The sequence below is a fragment of the Vollenhovia emeryi genome, unplaced genomic scaffold (genome assembly GCF_000949405.1).
Source record: "Vollenhovia emeryi isolate VEMERY1.0 unplaced genomic scaffold, V.emery_V1.0 DF939136.1, whole genome shotgun sequence".
Lineage (NCBI taxonomy): Eukaryota > Metazoa > Arthropoda > Insecta > Hymenoptera > Formicidae > Vollenhovia > Vollenhovia emeryi.
Genome location: NW_011967230.1, coordinates 1,939,869 through 1,958,393, shown reverse-complemented (window position 1 = coordinate 1,958,393; position 18,525 = coordinate 1,939,869). Strand labels below are relative to the sequence as shown.

General features: G+C 39.4%; 2 protein-coding genes across 3 annotated transcripts in view; one reads left to right on the top strand and one right to left on the bottom strand.

Annotated features, from left to right (window-relative positions):
* Window positions 1-11,537, bottom strand: part of LOC105567625 — a 22,107-nt gene extending 10,570 nt beyond the window's left edge. Inside the window, exon 1 of the mRNA XM_012022624.1 lies at window positions 11,437-11,537. The gene's annotated coding sequence lies outside the window, so the exon portion shown is untranslated. The remainder of the gene's footprint in view (window positions 1-11,436) is intronic.
* LOC105567626 (G-protein coupled receptor Mth2) lies at window positions 5,729-18,525 on the top strand. Of its 2 annotated transcripts, XM_012022626.1 has the most exons (10): window positions 5,729-6,357; window positions 6,436-7,576; window positions 9,270-9,626; window positions 10,149-10,452; window positions 10,780-11,005; window positions 11,988-12,208; window positions 12,647-12,725; window positions 15,033-15,214; window positions 16,131-16,314; window positions 17,100-18,525. In XM_012022626.1, the coding sequence occupies exons 2-10, from the start codon at window positions 7,307-7,309 to the stop codon at window positions 17,431-17,433; spliced, it is 2,157 nt and encodes a 718-aa protein (XP_011878016.1). In that variant the 5' UTR covers window positions 5,729-6,357; window positions 6,436-7,306; the 3' UTR covers window positions 17,434-18,525. The 2 variants fall into 2 exon arrangements, with proteins under 2 accessions (XP_011878016.1, XP_011878015.1); XM_012022625.1 differs by having other exon boundaries at window positions 5,729-7,576.

The following is an 18,525-nucleotide window of genomic DNA, read 5'->3' as shown; positions in this document are numbered from 1 at the left end:
GTTAATTATCTATATTTCACTTTATCTTACAAGTACGTGTTCAAAAAGTATTTAGCCAAAAAATGATCCGTATAGATGTACAGATCATTTTTTACTGGCTGAGAAATATTTCAAGAGATACTTAAGACGATTCTTTAATAAGAATTGGCTGTAAACAAGCCTTAGTGCACTCGCAATCGGTGTGCACTAATGCAAATTCGCTACAAGTCTACTGCACTGAGATGAAAGTCGCCGCGCGTGCGGCGTGGACGAGGGCGGAAAACGCGACTGTAGTCAAAAGTTTATTAATACGGAATATTTAAAATAATTAACACGAGGCTACGGTTCACTCGATGCTGCAAATCTTCGAAGCGCTTTGCTTCTCCTTCTTTGTACAAGGCAGGAAAAGGGGAACGCTACGAAATATTAAAGCGTAAGGTGAATCGAAGTCTCCAACTCATTGCGCGTGAAAAATTTACAGTCGTATTCGTGAGGCGAAGTTCGGTTTAGGACGCCAAACGGTTCGAACGAAAAGAAATGGTTTATATCCGAGAGTTGTATCAGCTATTGCATCACTATTAGTTAGCCATGACGGGCATCGGTCTAGTTCTAGGCTCGGAAGATCACAGAAGGAAGGAAAAAAAGAAGAGGTAACTGTGACGAGGCTGTAAAAGCAAGTCGACCTATCCCTGGCAAAAATAAAAAGTTTCACAAGTGTTTGTATAGCGTTTACGTGAGCGTCTGCTGGAGTTCGTTGAGAGTTTAGAAACGGTCAATAGAGAATTTGTAGAGCGAAAATTGCAACGCTGCGGCGTTTAGAAGACTTTTGTATATAGCATTTTTGAACTTAGCGTTGTAGAACTTTTATGAAACGTTATATACAGCATTTTATAAGCGTTCTGAAAGCGCTCAAAACACAACGGCGTTGTGTAAGCATTCTCATAAAGTTTGAAAGCGTATGAATTTTTAAAAAACCTTCATTCAACGGTTATCGACGCTTTATAAAGCTTGTTATTTTCGCCAGGAATCACAGGAAACATTCCTATTAAGATCACAGTATAAGGCTCGGTCTACAATGAAAAGGTCAGAACTATATGTCCTTTTTCTTCCACCCAGAAAGGAAAAGGATCAGCAGATAGTTCCGACTTCTGACTAACGACTAATAACTCATTGTAGACCGGGCTTAACTATGCTGTTTTAAAATTCACTGCCATCGCTGAAAATTTTCGGTCAACACATTTTTACCCAGTGAGAAATGATTCGTCGATGTCGTTTCGATGTTATTTCTCGCTGAGTAAGTATTTTATCGCGGACTTGGACTCGAGTTGTGTGTCACTTGTGTGAATGTAAGATTTAGTCCGTACCGACAAGCTAGCGAATTTGGTAAACTGCGTAACGAGGATCGTCCCGATTTAATTGAGTGTAATTGGGATCATTTATTTCAAAGTCGACGGGAGTTTGTATTCAGGCAAGGGTTGGTTTTCTTTAGCTACGATTTTGGATTCTAAATTGCGGAGTTTCAGAAACAGGTGGAAAGAATCTTTATAAAAACTAATTGCCTGTTTGATCTGAAATTTAACTCGTTTGATTTATACACGTTTGCCGTCTTTTTCCTTCGCGAAACTGAGTTGAAATCAACCTTCCTGAGACTGGAGTCGCTACGTTTCCTAGCAGCGCGGGACCTCGCTACGCTACTGTCAGCGAACTCTCGCAAATCTACCTTCAGAGAAGAATCCCACTCGATGTGTATTTAGGAGTGGTTTTTCTTTTACAATTAATTTGCGCGGCATTAGTTAGATTTCAGTTCTCAAAGTTTGAAGGAAATACAATAGAAATCACCTTTATTAGGTTGTCAAGTTAAAACGAGTCTAGAGCCCAGTCGTTGTTACTATATCGCGCAAGAATAGCTCGGAATTCACCGTAGTAACGTGTCGGATATTTTCTAAATATTGGACATTTTCTAAGTGTCGAGAATTTTCTAAGTGTCGGGCCGTCAACTGATTCGAAAAGAGTAACTAAAAGAATGACGATAGACTGAAACTAAGATAACGAGCCCAAAAGTGAGACTATCGACGGCGTTTTAAGCGCTTATATTTGTACCCAAAATGCCAAGAGTCTCTCCTGCCGGAGTTTTTCTCCATTTGGGACTTATCCTAGTAGGAGGGTTGTGTTACAAGTGTTTATGTCCTGATGACATCGGCCGATGGTTGGGTCATATAGGAATTCGAGTAGGCTGATAAGCTGCACGTGTGCCAGATGCAGTCTAGCATTTCTTTGTTTCTTGTTCGATTCGAAATAAATGTTTAAGGTGGCTCCTACATAAACCGACCAAAAGTAGAAAAAAATTGAAATTTAAGTATATTGTAGTTGTAAAGTTTATCCGTCAGTACGCAAAATTTCAGACCCGGTCGCCGATAAAGTAAAATAAAGAAAAATATTAAAGCTGTATCTTTTAACATTCCAGTAAACATCAAGTAACAGTTACGTGACATCAATATTATAATGTCCTACTCAACAAGATAAATGTAATATAACACCCGTTATATTACATTTACATTGTTAAGCAGGAAATTATAATATTTGAAAGTGGAGTCTGAAAGTTAATATTATTTTATAGAAAAAGTAGATCTTAACTGTTACGTTTATACGTCATAAAAATTCCCCTTTTTAGGTCAATGCATTGAATCAATTTACCCTGGAACGGAGATTAATTATGTGAAATTTTATGGAATATTAGAAGGAGGGAGGATTGGATGGTTGACAGGAAGTTCTACGGAGAATCCGATTCCAAATAGATGACGTTAATACGCAAATAGATGAAGTTAATACGCAAATCTACGTGGATCCCCCTTAGAAAAGGCCTTGTATTTAAGAAATTTGAGATTGATTTCTATTTCTTTGAGGGAAGTATAGGAATATGTTGAGGATGTATGTTGCGTTGCCAGTACAAGGTTGCCTTGTGTCTGATGTAATAATTGCGATAGTCTTTCGTAAAAGGGAAAAGAATTGTAAGAATTCTTGGTAAGAATTAATAGCCGTTTTGATTTGAAATTTCAATCTCTTCTCCCGCTGTCGAAATCCACCTTTTGTAGGCATCAAAGGAGTTTATTATTTAAAGAAAAAACCAAAGGAATTGTTATTTTTCGGGACGGGGCCACGCTATTGGCAGCGACAATCATAACAGTTCCTCGGTATAAGTATTATTTAAGTCGAAGCAGGCGAGTGAGATTCGAATTTCAGTAGTATTTTATACAAAAGGTATTTATTGAAACGAATATAAAATGGAGCTAGTGCGAACTGAGGTACGAGCCTAAGTACCTAACAGTATGGTCGAGGCTTGATTCTCTGGCTAACTGCTTAACTGGCTAACTGATTCTCTGGCTAACTGATTCTCTGACTGACTGATTTTCTGAATTCACTTTCTGAACTGAACTACGAGCTCGGGGGAGCTCTTTATATATCCTAAGAGTAGATGTGGGAGTGTCTTTAAGGGCCAATCGGTAGGTTTAGATATGGGAAGGATCTATGTTCGTTTTGTTTATTTAAGACAGTAGTAGGGGACAAAGATCCGCGTTATCCCTACTCCCGACTCTATCGAATCTTGCCTTCAAAGTTAAAAAGTTTAAATAATATATTTCTGATAAACTTTCCGTTCGTTTCTCTTAATTATTTTTATCCTTATACGAAGCGAAGTATCTCTGTTTTTTAACCGTAGTTCTATCTTTTCTAGATTCGTAGATATAAAATATTTTATTAAACACTGCAAAAGAGGTGGAAAAGGAAGAGAAAAACAAGTAATATTTGTTTCGCATTAGAGGAGAGTTTTTATCTTATGCTATTGTTATAAATCTATACGCATATTGGTTTGGTGAAAGAGGAATTTTTATTTTTTAACAGCTAATGGAAAGTTTCTTCTTGTCTGTGAGTCATACGTATTTCCTATATCTTAGGAGCGATAATGCACGATTTATTTAGGGCTACCGAGTGAGAGATATGCATATATATATGAAAGAGGAGAAGGCTTACTCGGGATGTAACATAATAAATGTCGCAAGGATTCAAATCTGCTGTTGAGTATATGAGGTCACCTATCTCTGCAAGCTTATTAGTAAAATTAAAAGATATAATATAATGTTTTGAGGAAATTTGATAGCTCTTTGAGACGTGACAATATCACATATTTTTCAATATGTTTTGAAATGTGCATATACAGGTTGTCTCATTTTAAATAATCCACGCAAATATCTCCAAAACTATGAAAGATACAGAAAAACGTTTCAAACAAAAGTTGTTTGGTTCGAAGGGGGACATAAGGTGGTGTGAGATTGACTTGACCTTGGATAGTCATTTAAAGGTCACGTGAAGATATTTCACGTTTATCACGTTTATCACGTTTATATCACATTTGGAGATATTTGCGTGGATCATTTAAAATGAGACACCCTGTATAACCTAGCATATCGATGCATCTGATCAATTATGCATTAAGTTATATTTTTTTATTAAAAAAAGTCTTATGAATTTATAAAAATCAAAGGAGCCCCACCAAAGCACCCATACTAACCGCTCCTTCGTGCAGGAGCGATCTTAATGAGATTTTTGTCCGTGCGTGACACATGCGTTACGTGAACATTGGAAAAGGCTGTCCAACTACTGATTCAAGTAATAAGCGGTATAATTATAAAGTTTGCATCATTAAGGTTACGTTCTCAGCAGTATCTAATAATTTTTGTAAAAATTTAATAAAAGTAATTCTATGTTGATGAAAATATCATATGTTTGCTGAGAAGTTATAATCGCTGATTTTAATCATAGTTTGGTTGAAGTCATCTATAAACAGTGGAATAGTTATATTAATTTCTCAAACTTTTTACCGGGGAATGTGACTTTGCTATAAACTATATTTACTAAAAATATTTATATTTATTTATATTGTAAAATATTAATTTATTTTGTGTGTTTATTAAAATGTAAAAAGCAAAAATATTGTTAGACGAATTTTTATTGCATGGAATTGTGAATATATTATGCTCGAATTAGGAATTGAAAGAGATTCAAGAGATTTTTAATTTTCTCTCGGTTGCTTTTTATTTATTTTAAATCTTTTAGTTAACAATAATTTAATTAATTTAATTCTTTACGAAATATTAGAAATAAATAAATAAATTAGAGTAAATTTCTATAATATTAAATTCATTTCTGTCTCATATTAAGAATTTAATTATCTTTATTATCGATACTTTATTTAGCAAAAAATATAGCGGAAAGATAATTTGTTTAACAATGAGAATTTTTAACAGTTTCAATTTTTAAAACTTTTCTTCTTAATTATCATATTTTCGTTATCGATACTTTATTTAGCAGATTTATTGGGAAGGTAGTTTGTTTAATAATTGAGTTTAAGCGGTTTTGAATCTTCTAAATTTTTTCTTATTCATTGTTACGAATTTTTTAAATGTTGAGCACGCTACGTTTTAGACACATTGGAACAACGTTGTTATTTATTTATTATACCTGTCTGACAAGAAAGAAACGATAACTCGTCGGTAAAAGAATCTCGAAATTAATAACAACAATTATTGAAGATGTCACAAATATTTCACGGCGGAACAAAGAAGAGAAGCATTTTGTCGATCAAGACAACGTCGTTTTATAATACGATAAAATCTCAGGAAATCTCTTAGGCTATAATGGTCTAAGATCTTTCCGAGGGAACACTAAGTAGACAGACGACAAGTGGAAACTCGAGGAATCTGAGGAATTCTGAAAAAAAAGAGAAATAGTAGTAGTAGGGTACCGTAGAGAAAAAAAGAAGCGGAAGTGGAGGGAGGCTGTGTATGTATGAGTGAATGAGTGAGTAAATGAACGGGATAACCGAAAGGAGAGGGAATAAAGAGAGAGAGAGAGAGAGGGGAAGAGAGGATAAGAGGAAGATAAGAGATCGCTCGTGGAAGTGGCGTCTTCTTCGCGCGGGCGTTTCTCGGTGCATCCGGTGTTATGTCGAGGCGTTACAGCTCTCGTTTCGCTTTTTCCCTCTGATCTGGTCGGTCGCGTCGCGCCGAGGAGCGCGTGTGGAACGACAGTCCCAGCCGCGCGTTCGCGTTCGCCGCACGGGCCTCGCGCGAAACCGTGCGAAGTACGAAATGCCGAAGGGAGATAATCATGTTACGATAGCGAACGGGGCAGAGCTGTAAGATCGACCGACCGGAAGTGTCCTTGATTATTTACAAAGACAACACGATAGTTCGGTCGAGCGCACGGAAGAAAGAAGTGAGCGAGCGACTTGCCGTCTAACTTCACTCGTGGAAGACAAAATGATCGGCGGCTGAAGAGACAGTCTGGCGAGAGAGATTGCGATTTTTCAAACGAACGCTAAAAGTGAATAAGTGACTTGGTTAATAAACTGCCTGGGGTTTTTTTTCCACTGCGACACATTAAATAGATTTTTGTCTGTAGATTTTCTGCGGACGAAGGAAGCAAGCGTAAGAAGAGAGAGAAGTGCGCAGCAATGTTCGGTCGATGAGGAGTGCTATTATTTATAAATATTTAAAAACGATCTCTTCACTTTGAAAAGAACAAATAAATCTGGAAGGTCCTGGTTTACAAAGTTCAAATCGCGCATTAGGACAATTATAATTTGATATTGGACATTGTATAATCCCACTTAAAAAAAATGCGGCGTTAATCCCGGCGCAGAACGATTTAAATAGAACGACAATAATTCAAGCTGTCATTAAACGGATAGCAACTGTTTCCGTTCTACCCGCGTGTTTAATAGCGTTCACGTGGACGCCAACTGTCCGAATTCGAATCAGCCGACGTAAACGCAATTTAAGACAAAAGGAGAGTCGAGACACGAGTCGAAAGAAGCGGAATCGCATACATACAAGCGAGGTATTAATTTAGCCGCGTAGTAAAACTTACAAATCTTCATAAGAGACGGATTTCAAACGCGTACTTAAAGGAACTGGCTTAACTACGATTTAAAATAATCTGCGAGAAGAGAGGAGAGTCTGAAGAGGTTCTTTCCGAAGAAGGAACGAAGAGACCGACGATTGCAACGCGCGTGTTTTAATCGGTGACACGTGAATTATGTTTCTACAGAAACTGAAATAAATAAAAAAAATATATATAAGAGGGAAAGCGCACGTAATAAATAAAACATACTCTAGAGGTGCAACTTTTTCGAAACGAAGCTACAAGATAACGGAAGTAACAATCGGGGAGTAGCAATTTGACATAGCATTGAGCGATGTTCGGAGAAGGGGTAATAATAGGAAGAGCTCGTTTGCGTTGGATGAAGGAGTAATTGCATTTTTATGCCGCCATGTCCGCAACAAGGTTTGCCTTGCTCGGCCTGGTGTTACTCTCGACGAGAGTGTCGTCGGAATCGCACCTGGCGAAATGTTGCCCGCCAGGGGAGATCTTCTCCGGCTATTCTACCGTGGAATGCGTGTCAAAACCGAGGAGCATAATGGAGCTTTACGTTCACCAATGGAACACCACCGCGGGGTTCCAAGGGATTCCTCGGTGCGACGAACCCGAGGATCTTATGACGACGCTGCTAAGCGATCTCGATCCCAACAATTTCTTAGAGGTAAATTGTGACGATTGAATTAATCTTCTCTACCTTTAACCGCGACGCTTTGGTTACTCGACGAGATAGAAATCGAATCTCTTCGGTAAGGAAATGGAGAAGCGCTTTCTAACGGGGACACGGTAAAAATTTATGGTAGAAATTTGTGCTAGAACCTTTTTAATTTTATAACTGACTGACGTACACGCGATTAGTTCTGTCTCCATTAGGAATTGTCTGTTTTCAATCTATGTTTTTCGTAATCAGTTTAACCGTAAAAACCGGAAGCACTACTCTCAATTCAACATTGGAATACAGTAGAAAAGAGTTCATCGATTTATACTAACAGTTCTATTTGCGGGATATAAAACTTTATGTCTGCGTTTTAATTTTTATGATGTAATGTCCAATCACTTTATATAATTTATCGTTCCCTCGCGCATTGAGGATGACCTTGCTTCACGTCGAAACGTTTGTCACGTCATTGTTTATCTATTTCATAATATATACTTATTGTTAGTACGTACACCTCCTGTTTGTTTCACTAGTTTTCCTTATACTTTTCTGTTTTCGTATGAGCGTGATAGAAAACTTAATAAAATGCAATCTTTTTAAATACTTTTTAATAAAGTTGCACTTCTCATTTGTCTTTAATTTTTCCCTTGATCTTCTTCATTTATATCGTTAAAGGACTGCGATACCTCGGTGCTTAGCGAAAAGTATCATTAATAAAGAAGTAAAAAGAAAAACGCTACTTTTCTAACAGAATCTATAAAGTTATGGGGAAACAGAAAATACGGTCTTTTATAATTAAGTAATACGTTTAATTTAATTATACAAATTACGCTCATTCTTTTCGTTTCGCTAATTTTCAATCTCATTTCATATCGAATAACCACTCCCTGTCTCCAATGCTAACCGCTCCTTTAATTTGCTCAATTATATTTGGGTGTGTCGTATTTCTCCCCAAGGCTCTAAACTGTAATAAAAACGATGACTGTAAATATATGTATAAATAGAGAGAGAGAGATATATATATATGTATATATATATAGACTTTCTTCTTCTTTTCTTCCTCGCGTATTAGGCTTAAAAGACTGTTTTATCCAGTTCGTTCGGGTACTTCGAGCATTTGGTTTTACTTCATCTTCGGTAGGCTACTAATTTTGCCGAAGGAAACCTCCAATCTGGAGGAATGTACCCCTAAAAGGGGTATATGTGGCAGGGTACTCTCGGTGGTTGCCACTTCCCTTCGGGAAATTCCGAAAAGATCAGTGGTGTCCGTGGATTTGAACACGGATCTTTTCGTTCATTTGTTTAGTAAGCATTTCTCTGCGCCACGCTCGCCTAAATATAGAACCCACGACCGTAAATGTATAAATAGAAACACATTTTCGAAATTTATAGAAATTTTAATTTTTTGAAAATAGAAACTTGGGTGATAAAAAGATTTCGTGTTGAACGTTCAGTTTTCTTCACAAGTAGACGGGGAAATGAGAGTAGAAGCTTGTACATACTCGTACATTATTTAGAAAGAAAACAATACACAGTTGTTTTCTCGGTGGTATTTTTATGGGAATTATTATCGTCGCGCAACACAATCGAAGTACACTGTCTCAATTATATAATCGATTATGTCAAACAAGCAAGTTTAAGTATAGCATCGTTAAAAAAAGAATAGTCCCTGTTTATCACTTTGATAAACTGTTTGTAGGTGCCAGCCTGCCTCGAGATACTTTACGATCAAATAAACGGAGAGAGCGCCGTAATAGTCGTTCATTGTGGATCGAACAAAGATCGACGAGTGAAAGGGATCGACACATCCTTTCTGCAGCTCACACACGTCAGAAAATGTTGCCCTCGCGACGCAATATTCGACAGTCGCACGAAAGCTTGCGTGTCCCGGTTAAGCGAATCGGAGAGCCTCGTAGCATTTTTGAGATTAAGAAATGAATCGGCCGACGCGGATCTTGTGGTGGTAGCTAACGAAGGCCCACCCGCGTGCAAAGGACCGATCGTCGACTACGAGATTGACGAAAACGACGTCTTCCTACGGAACAGTACATATTCGGTGAGCAAGGCGAAACTATTGTAAAACTTCCAAGGTGATTTCCAAGCCTCTTACGGCTACGTGTCCCTTCATGAACTATTATCTCGAGTATCTTAAGAATTTAAACTTATCAAGTGGCGGTAAACAGTAAATAATTAAAATAAGTGAAATTGAAATTAATGGGCAAGCAGAAATAAGATTAATTTTTGATTTGAAAAGTTGATTATAAATTACATCTCTACATTAAAACATAATTCACTGGAAATTAGTTGATTATCCTTTCTTCATACATTTGACGTTAATTAACTGAGATGTGATAAACTTTCTGAAAATCTTGAGATGTATTTGTCAATTCATCTATGTTTACGTATGCCACAGAACAGATGTGACAAACATTGTACCGTTGGTTATATAATAATATGTTTTAAATTAAAATTTTATAAGCGTCTCATATCCTATAAAATATTGTAGTTTACAAAGGCGATACTTTCCTTTGGATAATATAAATTGAAACGACGTTAGACGAATGAAATGACTCGACAGGTGATGGTTCCAGCATTCAAGAATAGTTTCGCCGTCAAAGAGGAACTTTCGGTTACCGAGGATTACGCTTGTCTCGACACGACGCCGGATTCTGCATCGGATCGAACACTGGTAGCGCGCGTCTGCAGAGATCCGAAATTCTGCGACGTGAACGCCTGCATCAGAAAATGCTGCGCCGAAAATGAGTTCTTTTACGCCCAGGGATGTAATAAACTCGCCGTACCCGATCAACTGATAGAGTTTCACATGGCCCTGGCGAACGCCGTAAATCAAACGAGATCGTCCGCCTTCGACACGACCAGAGGTTCTTTTTGATGAGATTTAAACGCTCGTACTCGCAGCTAGCGCCAACCAACAGTTGCATAACGTCAATATTACAATTTCCCACTCAACGATATAATTGCAATGTAACATGCGTTGTACACAACAGTTATATATTGTTGAGCGGGAAATTATTATGTTGATGTCACGTAACTGGTGGTCGGCGTTTGCTGGACTGCTTACCAAGGAAGAAATTTAAACTCTTTATTTAAAATCCACTGACGTAATCGATAACAATTGTAACGAGTTGTCGACGGGAATCCTACGCACGGAGAAACGGAGTTAATAGACTTCCCCTTTGATTGCTTAGACTATGGAGTCTTGATTGGGAAGCCGTGTAAATACGGCATGTACCCCACGGATCCGAGGGAAGAAGAATGGCTACTGACGTCAGAAGGACGTGTCTTCGTCGAGAAATATGTGCTCTACGACCAGAACAACTACTGCATGGACATCTTTTACAACATGACGGAATTCGATCATAACTTCAGCCTGTTCATATGTTTCGAGGACCCGTCGATAAAGCAACTATCGAGGTACACACCATTCCTACCCGGCGAGAAATGACTCGTCGATCCGATGTCGAAACGATGTCGAATCGACGTCAATCTGACAGTGTCGACGTCGATTCGACGTCGCTTTCACGAATCATTTCTCACTGGGTACGTTCTTCAATTGTAAAATATAAAGGAAAGTCCCCTACTATGACACAGGCTTCTAATATGAGATAGCAGGTTTTCACCGTCCAATTCTAATCGCAAATCTTCTTTTCGCAACGATTACACGGTTAGTGCATTTTTCACTAAACAGATTTCATTTCAAGAACAATAAATACATGACGGAGCCAACAGATGATGCTTATTAATACAGCAGAAACCTACTATCTTATACAAGGCGATCCTATCTCATAGGAGACCCTTCTCTACTATTCGACAGCTGTTTAATACTTATTTTCAGATATATTTACCAGTCTCTGCTCGCGATCAGTTTCACTTCTAACCACACGTTGTCTCGGGAAGTATGACCGAGCAGAAATATCACGTCGAGTATTTCCGAATTGCTTTGATATATCGGGCAAGCTCGGTTGTTTCCGAGCACGAGTTCGTATCGAGCTTCCAGGAATTAAAGTACCGAACGCGTTACATTAGACTTCTATTGATGCACAGCGCTGGAGCATTTCCATGCGTTCAGGCTCTCCGTCTCTCCAGCCGCAAATTCTGTCAAATTTGGCGAAACTCGGCAGGCTTGATTTGTTTAAACTTGGCGAAGTCAAACAAACGTAGCATTCCGGCGCACCGCACAATAGACGATGCCCGGCACTTGGGGTGGGGGTGGGGGTGGGGGAGAGGGCGGGCTGTAAGCGTTTCAGTTGTATAACGCGGCGCAAAGAGAAGCGTATTTATCAATGTCTGTGAAATTGATGAAAATAACGTCGGACGGGTCGAACTTGCCTAGCGTCGGACGAACGTGTCGCGCACCGCGAAAGACGAAAATGCATTTCTCGCGTGGCGCCGACAGGTTTCGGATGAACACCGCCCTGCAGATCACCAGCTGCGCTTTCCTATTGATGACTCTGCTGGTGTACGTGTGCCTGCCGAGTCTGCAGAATCTTCACGGTAAAACGCTCATGTGCCACGTGAGCAGCCTCCTTCTGGCCTTCATCTGCCTGCCCGTCATCACTTGGATCACGCCCAGTGTCTCGTTTGAGGGACAAGGCACGACAACGTGCAAGGCTGTAGGTGTGTACGCGCGCGAACGTACTGAGGGATAGAGGAAAGTCCCCTGTTATGAGATAGGATCCTAATGCGGGGCAGCGGGGTTTCTGGTAAGGCTTGGGTCCACGATCTTGGTCCAAGTTTTAGTTTTGAGAAATGTGCAGCCAATCAACTTGCGGCTATTCCATAAAAGCCACTGGACCAAGCATCGTGGACACGGGCTTTGACATTAATAGGCATCATCAGTTGATTCCACCGTGAATTTATTATTGCCCTTGGAGCGAAATCTGTTTAATGGAAAATTCATTGTTAGATCGTGTAATCGTTGCAAAAAAAAAGGATTTGTAATTGAATATATGGGCGTTGAAAGCCCGCGGTCTTATATTAGAAATTTATCTCATAATAGAGGACTTTCCTGTGTAACGAGCGACGTTAAGGAAACGAAAAAAATTGTTTGTCCAGCTTACATCACGCTTTTTTCCTTTCTATCGTCGTTTTCCTGGCTCAACGTCATGTGCTTCGACATATGGTGGACCTTCGGGTAAGTCGTACATCCGATCACGCGATCGGGTCAAGCGGGACAATCGAGGACATTGGGTAAATGAGGCAGCGCGATAAGTTCTCCTAGACGGAAAATCAATAGTCATCTCTCCTCAATGACTGCTGAACGAAGTCGGAACCTGTCTGATAATTTTTACGAGGCTTGCCACCGCGCGGAATTGCACCGCCTTATTTATCCGATACTTATCTCGATTGCCCCGGTCGACCTTCGGGCCTGAGCAGAATGGGCTGTCTTGTACTCTCAAGATATAAGACGGCCATTCTGCCCAGGCCCTTCCGTAGAATGCCTCGCCGACTTCTCATTAACCCTCCGACGTGGTTGCGAACGCCCATGAACGCCTCTTCGCGAATTCATTGTGTTCTACGTACACCGGCGCGTAAAAAAATATACCCTGCCAAACAGTGAACACCGAAATGACTCAACGCGTTTTATATAGCGCCGACACGACACGCGTAGCTCGCGGGAAAGCGTGCGGCTCACGGGCAGTTTCAGTCGAGGAATCCGTAAATTCCAGAAGGAGAAATGACCTTTCGCGGAATATTTTTTAATTCGACTTTTTTTTTAGCGAATCAACGTCGCAAGTCACTGGAAGGACCAACGGCGATATCTCGAAGAAATTAATCCTATCGGGAATAAAACCCCCGCGAACGTGTTATTAAAGAAAGACAACTTGAGGACGTATTGCGCCCTGTCCAAGGGCGACCCGACGATTGTTCCGAGCTGGACGTATCTCGTCTGTCGTTTCTCGCCGGTTACGAACGTTTGTGTGTTCAAGGCGCTATTCTAGCTGAGAGAGAGAGATTTGTAAATATACGGAGAAAATAGATTCTCACACGTCGCGGCGACGATGTATCTTAATGCTGGCTGGCCGCGCGATCTCTTGATCGGGAATTCCACGAGTCCGCACGTATTTTTTCACGACGTTCATTCCCCGCGGATCGAAAAGTAAATCATGTGATATTCATGCGGCTTTCGCGGAATTTCGCGCTCGGCTCCTAAATCGACGGACTTCGTCGAATTAAGAACGGCTTCATCCTGATGAGTCGGATTGTCCGTGACGTTTAAGTGTCACTCGCTTGCCTCATCGTCAATTTTAGTATTCGCTCATCGTTCGATTAATATTAAAAGCGTCGCCTTCAGAAAACGTACTCGGAATGGAGATCAACATTTTTTAGATTAACATGTTCTCCCGTGTGCAGTGATGAGCGAAATAGGCGCAACACGGTTTTTAATGAGTTTGGGAACGCGCATTCAGGTTTACGTTGCGAAACACTTCCTCTGGAGAGAATTTTACTCGAGAAACAGATCGGCAACGCTCAAAATGGTTTCAGAAATGGCCATCGAGTACATTCCTCGGAGAAGAAGATTTTGAAGCGTACTTTCTAAAGGCCAATCAGTGAGTTATCTCAGTGAAGACAGCGAATAGTCACTGATTTCCAGTTAAAAATACACTACTGAAAAGTGCAGTGGTATACTTGTAACTGTAAATCAGTGACTATTCGCTGTTTCCAGTGATAATCCATTGATTGACTTTTAGAGAGTAACCCTAAATCTAAACGCACGTTCCTAGACTCATTAAAAAAGAAAAGTGTTGCAACCATTACCAGATAGCACAAGACACTCCTATGAACATTTTATGAATATTCTTCAAGAATATTTGGAATATTCCATAGGTCATTCTTACATGTTTATCTTATGTTCGTGGAACATTCGACTGGCACTACTATAAATCTTTTTCGAATGTGAATAGAATAATCTATCGAATACAGCGTGTCGGTTATGTACGGTAGGATCACAGGTTTCACTGCCTTTTGCGTAAGATAAGTGGATTACACAATAAACAATGTGCAATACGTAAACTCGATGAATATTAAAAAATTATTCTGAACGAATAATCCAAAGACATTCTCGACGAATATTCTAAAAACGTTCTTCTTTGTTATGAATATACGATTTTTAATTGTAATCACCTATATATACATCGCTCATCACGTCGCACTCGTATAATAGGCCGCGTCGCAGCTTCTTAAGGCCTGTGTCCGCGATGTTAGAATTTAGTCCAACTTGAACCAAGTTCTAGCATCGTGGACACAGGCCTTTAGGCCCGGTTTTACCAATGTCGCTCAACTTCCAGCTCAGCTTAATTCATTCTTTGTCTCTTGCCAACTGTTACTTCGGACAAACATGAATTGAACTTTTAAGATTAAAGTTAAACGACGCTGGTGAACACAGGCATTAATTGTCGATCTTAATAAATAAGACGATAATAGTTAATCTTCTCCGCAGAGTTTTGCGCGGCAGTACGATTACGCAGGCGCGCGAGCATAGGAAAAGATTTCTGCTATACTGTTTATACGCTTGGGGCCTGTCCTTCCTGGTGTCGGGCCTGGCTATCGTTGCCGACAGCACGGATATCCTGCCAGATTATCTGCAGCCCGATATTGGCGATACGAGCTGTTGGTTTATACGTGAGTCACAACCGATAACTGTTGTCCGAGATGATGTAACGCAAACATGTCAAACGCTAATGACGGAGTTCTCGGGAAGACTATCGACTTCTCGTAATGAAGGGCCCGGCGCGGCGTTGCTTTCTTCCCGCGCCTCCTTGCTATTATAATTTATACATTGGAAATAGATGAAGTTGAGAATTGGTACAAGATGAATTGCAGCCAGAAAATTCATTTGGCATTCAGAGTTGACTCCGTATCGAGGGGAAGGCAAACGTAAAGTTTTCTTTCTATCGCCGGGCCGCAATTATCCGATAATTAAAAACTTTCTCGAGCGGCCGTATTGATCGTGCTAGAGCAAATTCAGGCATCATTGCCCCTCGGTATATAAAATGCAATTAAACTAATTGCTCGCGTAATAAGTATCATTTATATCGTCAAAGTGTCCTCTCGATAACCGTCAAATATTAGAAAGATTCTCAACAAACAATTCTCGCGATTCCACGCGAAGGTCGAGTTACCGAGGTCTAAAGACTATTACCGCAGTACGTTTTTAAATTCAGTTTTTCCGTCGTACGACGAAGCGCGTGAAATAAAAAGTGCCAAGCACAAGCGTTATCCGAACAATAACGATATGATTTAATTATTTGAAAATATATGGTTACAAAGGGAACATTTCTATTCTCCCTATAAAAGTAACGATGTCAACAAATTGCGCCAACTATATGTATTTCTTTTGTACGATGAAGCGCGTAAAATTTATTTTCGTAAAAGTATTAACGAAACGAATTACGTGACACAAAATCAGAGGCAGACAATATTTTACGCCGTAATTTTCTTCGTACATCAACATACGTTATCGTGACAAATTTTATTACTTTCATATTAAATATTTTAATCGAATGTTCTCTCTTAATATTTTAATCAAACGTTGCAGAAAAACGGGAATCGTACGGAGAATTGACCTTCTTCATTGGACCGGTGATGATTCTGCTGATATCCAACGTGGTGTTCTTCGTTCTTACATCCGTGCATTGTAATAAGGTGAAAGCGGAGATAAAGAGGGTAACTACGAACCCCACGGATCCCAGAAGCAAACGGTTTCGCTCCGACAGGAAGAGGTGAGCGCTTATGCGTCAGTTCGGCAAGAGCAACGATTTCTCTTTGGTTTTCCTTTGTCAGACGCAATAGTAATGAAAAAAAAGATACTTCGGCAATAAATTTACGGTTAGCGCGTCTAAAGTTTGAGCACGTCATTTCGGAACTTTCGACGTCGGTTTTATCGGTCTCGTTGGGGCGCCCTTCCTCGAAGTCATTCTAGCGCAGCCCACACAAACACGCGAGAAACATCGGTCTCTATTTAAACCTAAAACCTAAAACTAGAAATGCAATAAAATCGTGCGTATCAGAAGCGCGCTCAGTTTATACATTGACTTCGGTTATGAGTAGTCGGTTAGTTAGCCCGGCCACGTATTTTTTAAATACAGCCAATAGAGTTCGCTCCAGTTACATACCGGAAAAAAAAACTTTTCATTGCTACTAATTTTCAATGAATTTTTGGAATTTTTTTTGGTATCGTACATGATACAAAATCGGGGAAAAACAATATTTTACGTTGCGATTTTCTTCGTAGTGCGACAAATTTTATTAACTTTTATTAACTATATTTAATTTCTTGCAATCGTGATAATAAAATTATTATTACGACTGCAAGAGATTAAATATAGTTTTTAGAAATTAATATATTTTAGATATTAATATATATTAGAAATTAAATATAGTTAAAATAGAATTGCCATCAAACTTGAACGCTACTTCATCTACATTCTTCATTAATATCTTTATGTTTCATTTATTTTACGCGAGATTCTATTTTACGCAAAACGGTTGTATCATTTTCCGATAGATTTATCATGAACGTGAAACTGTTCATCGTCATGGGAATGTCCTGGATTTGCGAAGTGGTGTCGTTCTTCCTGCTAAAATATTTAGACTACGAGCGCTGGCACCACGTGTTCTTCTACACCAGCGACGTCTTCAATTGCCTTCAAGGTCTACTGATTTTCATTCTCTTCGTCCTGAAGAGTCGCGTGTATCAAGCACTTCGCAGACGATTGGGATTGGATACTAAACAGAAACCGACGTGCAACGCGACGACTTTACACGATCCTTACAGAGTCAGGAAAAGCGCGAGTAGTAGTACGTTAACGACTACGTTTGCGATTAGTTCCACTCCATAAGGTAAAAATTAAGACTTGTTAGTATTTAGTATAACAAATAACTTATATCTTTTTGCCATATGTTCATGCGTGCGACGAGTCACGCTCTGTTCAATTTGTAATTATCTTAAATACGTCCCTCTGTCAGCTAGAACAAATAAAAATCTTCCTGCTGTTAATATTTTACTAAGTAGCGTTTAATAGCCAAAACAGGCACGGGTGACGGTTGAACTCAAAAAGAAATCATCTTTAAACATTCTTTATGAATTAGCGTATTCTGTACGAAATAAACTCAAAAGAATTTCTTTCCAGCAATTAGAAAAGAAAGATTATTTGTATTGAGAATGAAAAGATTCCTTTTGCATCCGAGAAAGAGCTCAGGAACGATAAAGGCGAATTCTTTTTAAACTCCTAAGAATGTTTTTAGAGTAGAAATGGGACGGGAAAAAGAATTATTTTTGTATCATAACGAATGGATTATATTCCAAACAAGGTTAATCTGTTATTCTGGCATAATTTTATTATTCTCTCGATAGCAGGAGGGACAACTGACAGGTGGAATAATTGTATTTGATTGGACGATTTGGCACCACGCAAATAGTGGCATGAATAGAGCTTGACGTAGAACACGATTGTATAAAATTTCCTCGTCTATTAGCCCGTATATTTCGGACTAATTCGTGTACTTATTATTGCTATTCTTAGCTCTCAGAAATACGAGTATCTACTAAGAACACCTGAAGATGATATTAAATTTTATATTCCGAGCGTTACTTTTATGAATGTTAGATTTATCTTGCAACAGTTACGCCAAAAAGAAATGCCACTAAGGCCCGGTTCTTCCAACGTCGTTTAACTTTAACCTTCAACTCGTATCCCTCGTCTCTTTCTAATCGTCTCCTCCGAAAGAGACAAAGAATGAGTTAAAACTAAAGTCAAGCGACGTTGGGAAAACCGGGCCTAAAAATACCAAAGAAGATTGGATTAGCTGTTGTCGCCATAAATTGTGAACAATACTTTTGCATGTATACTGTGGTATACGTGTGCGTATGACGCACAAGTTAGGCACAATGTTAAGTTAAAGTTGAGATTAAATTGAGAAACTTGTGTATA